The sequence below is a fragment of the Schistocerca cancellata genome, chromosome 10 (genome assembly GCF_023864275.1).
Source record: "Schistocerca cancellata isolate TAMUIC-IGC-003103 chromosome 10, iqSchCanc2.1, whole genome shotgun sequence".
NCBI classification, from domain to species: domain Eukaryota; kingdom Metazoa; phylum Arthropoda; class Insecta; order Orthoptera; family Acrididae; genus Schistocerca; species Schistocerca cancellata.
In genome coordinates this window covers 101,179,517-101,188,796 of record NC_064635.1, presented here as the reverse complement: position 1 = coordinate 101,188,796, position 9,280 = coordinate 101,179,517, and the positions used below count along the sequence as shown (strand labels likewise).

At 37.9% G+C, this 9,280-nt stretch overlaps 1 protein-coding gene across 4 annotated transcripts in view; it reads left to right on the top strand.

The window, feature by feature from the left end:
- Positions 1-3,166: 3,166 nt before the first annotated feature.
- LOC126106861 (uncharacterized) overlaps positions 3,167-9,280 on the top strand; it is a 131,596-nt gene continuing 125,482 nt past the window's right edge. For 2 of the 4 annotated variants that reach the window (XM_049913259.1, XM_049913261.1), the window contains exons 1-2: positions 3,167-3,292; positions 8,249-8,464. In XM_049913259.1, the coding sequence (XP_049769216.1) occupies positions 3,290-3,292; positions 8,249-8,464 (219 nt within the window). In that variant the 5' untranslated portion in view covers positions 3,167-3,289. Of the gene's footprint in view, positions 3,293-3,412; positions 3,529-8,248; positions 8,465-9,280 lie in introns of those variants that run through there. The other 2 variants (XM_049913260.1, XM_049913262.1) reach the window with 2 other exon arrangements.

The following is a 9,280-nucleotide window of genomic DNA, read 5'->3' as shown; positions in this document are numbered from 1 at the left end:
GAGCTTGGTGTGGCACCTGGAAGGGGAAGGCTTTCTATCCTATTAGAAGTTATTGATGAGGTTGCTGTTGCCATAACCGACCCCACAGCAGTTGCCCAGGCTAGTGCTAGTGCTCAAGCAGTATCACAAGAATTGTCAATCCCTTGGTCAACAGTATGAAAAGTTTAATGGTCTATATTACACAGTATCCATACAAGATCCAGGTGATGCAGTAACTGAAACTTCATGATCTGCAGCAATGTTCTGAATTTGCTCTTTGACTTCTGGGGTGGATCAATGTTGACAACATGTGCCCAAGCATTATTCAATAGTGTGACGAGGCACCAGTGAATACACAGAACTGCCAAATTTGTGGTACTGTTAAACCACATGTACATGTTGTGCCTGAAGAGCCAATGCACTTGCTATATGTTTTTGTGTGATGTAGATTCACAAGCATCTTTGTTCTCAGTCTGTGCTTCTTTCAAGAGAATACACCCAGAGGCCTGTCAGATGTATCTCAATGTCTGTGTGTTATCGAGATCTCCTTGTATAGTATGTAATTCCTGCTTTGCAAGAGCACAACTGTGTGGAAGCCATAGTTTTCATGCAAAATGGGGCAACATGTCATTTCACTCACCCAGTGAAACATCTGTTAGATGAAACCTTCCATGAGTGTGATATCTCCATAGGTTTTACAGATGTATGGCTTGCAAAATCACTCATTCTGAATCCATGTGACTTTTGGCTCTGGGGATCTCTAAAGGAACACATTTATCAGAGACACATTCAATCTGTACCTTATCTGAAGGCCAGTATACAGGAACACATTGTTTAGATTCCTCTGGAATTGCTGCAAGCAATTGTTGATCACGTCATTTTACAGATGCAGCACCTCAATGACGTCTCCAGTGCGCATACTGAACAAATTGTGTAGGTGGCAGTTAATAACAAAATCAACATTATGCATGCCTCACTTGTTTGACATTTTCTGCCCATGTCCTGTTCGTATTCCACTACATATGTAACATCTTACTTGCATTCACAGTGCCAGATTTGCTCCTGGAGGCTAAAGTTAAAACCAATTTTTTTCCAGCGTAAATCATTTCTGCATTAATGCATTAGGATACCTACCAAGCTTTGCTGCCATACTACAATTAGAGCCCACACTGGATCTCTGTGGGTAGCTGCACTTTGATTATAACCACCCAGTATATGTTCAATATCCCCTGTTAGTCCTATTTGATACAGGTCCCACATACTTGATCAACATTCTAGGATGAGTCGCACAATCTTTTTGTAAGCAATCTTCTTCAGAGAGTCATTGTATTATCCCACTATCATACCAGTGAATCACAGTCTGTCACATGCTTTACCAATGATTGAGTCTGCATGATTCTTCCATTTCATAGCCCTACAAACTGTGATACCCAGGTGTTTGTATGAATTGGTTGATTCCATTGATTCCAACTGTGACTCCTGAAATTGTAGTCATAGGACATTATAATTCCCTTCTCCCTTAATATTTGAACTAAGTTATCAGTTTATGGACCTCTTTGAAATTATATAAAGATTAATGTGAAATTTCAACATTTTGCAACTAACATATAGCATTTACTCTACAATTTCAGTTAAAAAGCAGCAATGGCTGGTTGTTCACTAGTGACAGATAAAGACAGAATATTCTACTCGTGATGGAAACAATTATTATGTGGAGGAACATGTATTTTGATCCATGGTCACTACAGTGAGCATGCACATTAGTTGATGAGACTAGTGTAACAATGAATCGAATTACTCAACCTCCATATGTGAATTACGATCAAGGTCACTCAGTGGTTAAGTCACTGGAATCAGCTTCAGGACACCACAACCCCTGCCTAGCCATTCATAATTAGGTTTTCCTCAATTATTTGGTGGTTGAAGGAATCTAAGCTGGTTTCCTTGTCCAATTTGATCTTGTGCACTGTCTCTTAACACCTTGTCATTGAAATGTCATTAAAAGATAATCTTCTTTTCCATGAGTGAGTGAGAGAATTTGTACAGTAGCCCCCTACTATTTTCCCCTTCTTGTTAGTTGGGGGTTGGGTTGTTTGGGGAAGGAGACCAGACAGCGAGGTCATCGGTCTCATCGGATTAGGGAAGGCTGGGGAAGGAAGTCGGCCGAGCCCTTTCAAAGGAACCATCCCGGCATTTGCCTGGAACAATTTAGGGAAATTACGGAAAACCTAAATCAGGATGGCCGGACATGGGATTTATTCTTATTAGCATCTAGTACTGCAGAAGGATATTGCAAAATCAAATCGATTGAAAGAAAAGAAACTGAGAGGTTCTCCACAGGACTGTCAAGGAGAGGAACATGGGTAAACATTGACAAGAAGGAAGGGCAGGATGATAAGATATTTGTTAAGATGTAACTTCTATGATGCATGAGCTTCTGAGAGCTGTAGTGTGTAAAAACTGCAGGTGAAGAAAGAGACTGGAATACATCCAATAAATAATACACGATGTAAGGTTCAAGTGGTACTCGGAGAGGAAGGATTGACACTTGGAAGAAATTTATAAGAGCCTCACACAAAAAGTAAGAAGACTTATCACAAACCCCTGAAATAAAAAGTAATAATATTTTCCATTAGGCCTGTCATCCAACATGTTTTAAAGTCGTTTACGTTCCAAAATTGACGACCAAAATCGCGCAGTGATTAAGCTAATGAACTCGCATCCGGGGAGGCGGGGTTCCGGATATCTATTTTTAGGATATCCATGATTTCACCAAATCGATTAAAGTAAATAGGTGGATGGTGCACTTGAAAACTGCACTGCAGGTTCTAAAGCTCTTGCTTTCGATTAGACGTTTAATCTTCCTTTTTGCGTTATAATACTATACAGAAGTACCGGTGTTTCCTTTCGTAACATGAGTGCACTTGGAATCACCAAATTTCTCTTAGTAGAAAACCGAATGTTACGTATGTAGTTCAACCAGCTTTACGCTCTGCAATTGCCTGGCGTAAGTGTGCTATCATATTCGCCGAAATGGGTTGATAATGTGTTACTTCAATTTTTTAAATTTAGAACAATGATTGCCATTATGGTTTTCTTTCTGTATATACGTGAAAAAAAGTTCCGTTATTATCTGTATGAAATAAAAATCCATGTCAGTACAATTTTCGGCAAGGGTGGATTGGATTATGGAATGCCGATACAGATAGTAAAAAAAACAACTGCGTAGCGTCTGTGGGTTAGTCTGTTGTCGCCGCAAATGAGTACCACGGGATTGCATAGAGTTTTCATATTCTGATGGAATAACAATATGGTATTCGTGCAACTAAATAACATACATTTTTACTGTAATTGTCTACACCTAGCGATCAATACTATTAATTTTATTTCTCTTTGGCAGCCCATTAAGTATCGATTGCGAATGCCATATCAGCATCGATGAAAGCTTTTCATGTAGATCCACAGTCAGTGTTTGTTTGAATTAAACTTACGGAAATACGTGTTAATTTATGTGATACATATTTCAGAGGTTTTTTTACTATTCAAATGGTACGCATAAGTGTAGTTTATGAATAAGAGAACGGAAAAAGCGAGGGTCAATTTCTATTTCGTGTAATATTCCTGAACATAAACAGCTTTTCTGCAGAATGTTATGTACGAAAATGAATGTCATTTTCTCTGCTATATCCAATAAATTAAGGAAAGCGTGGCAGTGTCCCCTATTTCCTTTACATTTTCGTCATATAACGAAGTTTGGAGGACTCTGCATATTCTCACAAAAGAACTGTTTACGGAACATTAAACTGATAGAAAAACTAGTGACACACGAAAACTATTAAGGAGTGGGATTATATTGTTTCAGACTTAGTGAACAAACATAAATCGAACGAAGTTTTGGAAGTTGTCGCGAGAATAAGTTGCTTGCTGGTGTGTTCTTGTCTGTAAACAATACGAAACTTATGAATTGTATGTCATCTGGTCATATTGTTTTGGCACTGATTGCAGTTGACCTTTACAACTGATAAAATTGTGCGTCGTATTTAGTTAACTGTGGTACGTTTAAGTGGCGTGAACGTCCCTTTCTCCATTTATGCTCTTGGTGTGATTAAGAACAGTTTCTTGTTTGTGGCAGTCTTAAATAACTGTATTCATACATATGCATCAATGCATCTTTTTTCAGTGGTTTGTGACACCGTCTATTCTGACATACAGAATTACTACTGGGATCTCCAGAATACATTGTAGCTGGGATAGTCCAAGATGTGTTATGAGATAATCAGCGGCGATAACTAGTGTGAATGTCAGATTTTCATTGAACCATAAATTCGTTAGTTGTGTACATCTGTGGTACACAGTAAAATTTTATCACCTTAGAGATATTTTTGGGCCGGTTTTGTGACACACACACACACACACACACACACACACACACGAGATAAGTATTATTTTAGATGAAAATGTTTTACAGGGAAGGATGACAAAAGTACTGTATAGAATTCATGCCATTATTAATCTCCATTCATTAGTTTATATTAGTGAGCATATTACTGTAATAATAATACACCAAAGTGTAACAGCAAGAAAGAGAGATAAAATTTAAAAAAGTCTTTTATTTCATTTTCATGAATCATTGTTTAATGCAGAAAATTCCTTATTGATGTTTGTATTCTTCCCTGTTACTCATGTCATTTGGTGTTTCACTTTTTGTTGAGCAGTGTCCTTTTGTAACTGATTTTATGCAGTTATTTTTCATTGAGTAACATTCCAATTTGGAATTTTTTTATTGTTATTCTCCAGAAATTGTGTACACATGAACTTGTCATTTTTTGTGGTGTCTGACAGGGATGTAGGCCTAGAAATCAGTAGTCGATGACTTCTTTTTGCTATTGACCATTTTCTCTCTGTGCCAATCAAAGTTAATAAACAGTACTTAGTGGTGGTGTGCTGTATTAGCCCATGACAAAGGCTGTGTTTCGTTTATTTTATTTTGTAATGGGTGTACCATATTTTGTTACAGTTGTCTTCACCAACTTTCAACGTAACATAAAGAGATAAAATGACGAGATTTATAAATTCAAAAGAAAGATGAAACTATGCCATCTTGAAATTCCTACTACAAAATATCAATCTTCAAACAATAAATGAGGATTTTAATGAGTTGCATGCCAACTAGCAGTGCCCTTTGTAACTGGAATTATATTCTTATCGGACACAGTTAATTATTGTTACACGTTGCATATCAATGTGCTCATATTAAACTAGGAGAAGGAAATAAACAGCCTCTATTTCAAATAACCAAGAAAGTAAACTTAACGGCTTTCTAAAAATGCTTTCATCTTAAGTTTGCTGTGTTAAACATAAACTGGTACATGGTACTAACTAGCATATTCAATTCATTGTTTTCTCAGTCAATGGTTGAGTGGTGAAACCATAACAAAAAAATAAATGCACTAAATTTGCATCGCTAAGGAGAAGTCATTTGATTGAAATAAATCTTCACCAACTTTCAACGTAACATAAAGAGATAAAATGACGAGATTTATAAATTCAAAAGAAAGATGAAACTATGCCATCTTGAAATTCCTACTACAAAATATCAATCTTCAAACAATAAATGAGGATTTTAATGAGTTGCATGCCAACTAGCAGTGCCCTTTGTAACTGGGATTATATTCTTATCGGACACAGTTAATTATTGTTACACGTTGCATATCAATGTGCTCATATTAAACTAGGAGAAGGAAATAAACAGCCTCTATTTCAAATAACCAAGAAAGTAAACTTAACGGCTTTCTAAAAATGCTTTCATCTTAAGTTTGCTGTGTTAAACATAAACTGGTACATGGTACTAACTAGCATATTCAATTCATTGTTTTCTCAGTCAATGGTTGAGTGGTGAAACCATAACAAAAAAATAAATGCACTAAATTTGCATCGCTAAGGAGAAGTCATTTGATTGAAATAAATCTGATACCATGGATTAGGGGCATGACAATGCACTAATAATGGCATAGAAATAGAAGTGACCTACAATTTTCAGAATTTAGCTTGTAGCAGTTGCTCTTAGTACCATGGTGTTGAAATTGCTTGTAATATCTATAGGTGCTTAAAACCAACACCGTCTGTCCTCTGTACCTGCTTGGGTAGATGTGTGTTAACATGACTGCTTCAGGAGCAGTGAGGTATGTTGGCCCCAGATCGAATCTGCCCGGCAAAATGACAGGGGTGGGAGGGGGGGGGGGGGGCGTTGGGGTTCTAGCCAGCTTGGATGTGGTTTTCAGGCGGTTTCCCAGATCCTACTATGTGAACGCCATGCTGGTTACCACGTCATGACTCGGATACATGCTACACAAACGGTTAGTACACTTGCACACGGAATTTACTCCATACCCAGACAGATTGGGTACCATGCTTGCGTCATTGGGGGTGAATAGGAAACTGATGATCTCTGCTGTTTTGTCTCCTTAAACACTTACTCAGCTGCATACTATAACACCGAGCAATGCACACTGCCAGATAGTGTCATGGTAACGATATAGACGCATAGGTAAGCACGATTGCAGTACTTGTGGAATTGAATATATGTGACAGTGTTATGTTGCATTTGAAAACACTACATTTTGGAATTCACTATGTCAATGGCAACATTGTCATGCAGCCTTAGCCACTTGTGGTGACTTGACAATGGAAGCAAATGTCTACACTAAGTGTGCACCAAACCATCCTAGAGCTGATGGCATTGAACCATTGATGTAGACACGTCTGCACAGATTGCAGTGCATCCTCCACTCCACTGTCACATTGGTTTAATCAATGCAATGCTTAAACAGGAGTGAAAGATACAGTGTAACACTAGGCTAGAATGCGAACAGGAAAAGGGAGTTTATGGTGTATCGGCTGTTTATTATTCTCTCTCTCTCTCTCTCTCTCTCTCTCTCTCTCTCTCTCTCTCTCTCTCTCTCTCTCTCTCTCTGCCTGCCTGCCTGCCTGCCTGCCTGCCTTTCATGGCCGAATTAAAGACCATGTGGCAATTTCAATTCCTTATTTGTTATTCTCTTTTCTTCCTGTACTAAGTTCGCTATGTTTTTTCCTCCTGTCTTCTGACAATTTCACGCTAGCATTTGACTCCATTGCCATGGAACCCTTCTATATTCAACACTTTTTCTCTAAAAACTTCTGTTTTTTTCTATGGCTTTTATATTATTTTTTTTCTAATTCAATATAGATATCCAGAAATACCAGTCTTCTTTTAATCATTACTTCAGATATGGTTTTGTTTTTTACGTTTCAATAAATTTCATAAGTATTGTGTAATTCCCAACTTCCTTTAGCTTTTGTGCTCATAATATTTTCCTAATGATTCTCCTTTCTGTTATTTCTAATTTATGTATGTTATAGTTTAATGTTAGCCATTCAACTGCGTATAAACATTCTGGCTTTGCTATTGTATTGTAATGCCTAATTTTTCATTTTTAGACGTGTTTTTTTGTTGTAAAAGTCTCCCATTTTGCATATCTTTTGTTCTATAGCCCCATTTTTCAAATCAAGGTATTTAAATTTTTTAACTTTGTCAGCTTGATCAGTACCCATTTTGAGAAATTTTGGTGCATTTTTAATGTTTGTAAAAATTTGGTTTTTTTTTTCTGCAGGAGCTCTTAAGCTGATCCTACTGGCTATTTTGGTTTGTGTTTAGTGACATAAAATTTGTATTTTCAGCACCTGTGACATATCAGAACCATGACTAACTCCAAAAATAAAAACACAACATGACAGTTAAGATAAAAGCGTTACTTTTCAATACATCTTCAGGATATTATGAATAGTGGCCAGAATTTCTCTTAAAAATTTAGAAAATGTGTTTTTTAGAAGTGCAGTAAGCATACCCTAGTGATGGTAAGGATGTTTCCAGCAGCCAAGTATTTAACGTTACTTGTAACTTAAGGCAAGCTGTGATGTTATCTAGCGTACATACGCCTGACTTTTGTGTAGATCAAGAAATGGAGGAATTCAGGAGTAGTTTTACTTCTTCCTATACTTTTAGAATGATACTTGACCCCTTTTCAACAACATTTATACGTTTGCATGTCTTACGTTAGTTGACACCATCATGAATACAGTGCCAGCAGAATATCAGACTGTGCATGTGGAGAAAGCCTCGGAGGATGGTGGTGATGTGGTGCTTGTGCAAGTTTTTGTTGTCTTTGGAAATGTGGCTTTATGTAGCACCAAACCATCAAAAGTTAGTTATACTGCATCTTTGATTTCACAGGCATACATTGAACCGGGCAAGATGCCACTCCACCAGGTGAAAGTGGAGCCGGTGGATGACAGTGGTGAGGACTCTGAACCAGTGTGCGGAGGAAATGAAAATGAAGACGATGAAGATATGGCCGTTCCAGACCCCACATCCATGCTGTCCGTGCGGTTCGAGGAGGAGGAGCCCTCTAACTTGAAGATCTCCATTGATCCTGCTCCAACTCCTCCAGTAAGTATATTTGCTAGAGCATCGTGACAAGGTAAAAGTCTAGGATAGGGCCAGTGGTGTATTTAGGGGTTTTGTGCAGGAATGTTATCAGTACTTGCCGTCAGGAATGGAGGGGACAGAAGACGTGTCAGCTGTTTGTGTTACGCAGCCAGTGAGAGAGCAACAGGCAGACGACATGTTCCGAAGTAATACAGTCAGAAGAAAGGGGGAAGCATTGCTGTAAACAAGGTTTATAAATTTAATTGCTCCTTGTTTGAGTCACAGCTATTTAAACAGGGCTACTATCTGCAAACCAAGACAGCATCACAGCCCGTAATGTATTAAAAAAAAAGCAGTGAAATATTTCCTTCCTCTGTGTTGTTATGGAATCAATCTGCATGAGCACACTGAGTAAATGGATCAGTGTTCTTTAATTAAATCATGGGAGGAGCCAGGTGGAACAATGTTTTTGATTAAATCATGGGAGAAGATATGCGGAGCAATGTTTATTAATACATCAAACTTGCGATTCTATTAAAAATAAATATTGGTCCACCTGCCTTCTTCCACATTTCAATTAATCATTTCACCAGCACATTTGATAGATTTTTTTTGTCTCTGCAGTTAATCCGTACCAATATCAGTCCACTCTGTAGCATTTGTTGCCATAGTCACAAAATATTTCTCTCGAAACTCACTAACACTCCCAAAAACAGCAAACAAAACAACGGTTTCAATTTCGGTACTAGAAATGCATTGTTTCTCTTCTTGCCTCTCATTGGTTGTGTCAAAAAAATCATCCCGTTGGCTACGCGAAACTGACGTGTTGCCAACCTG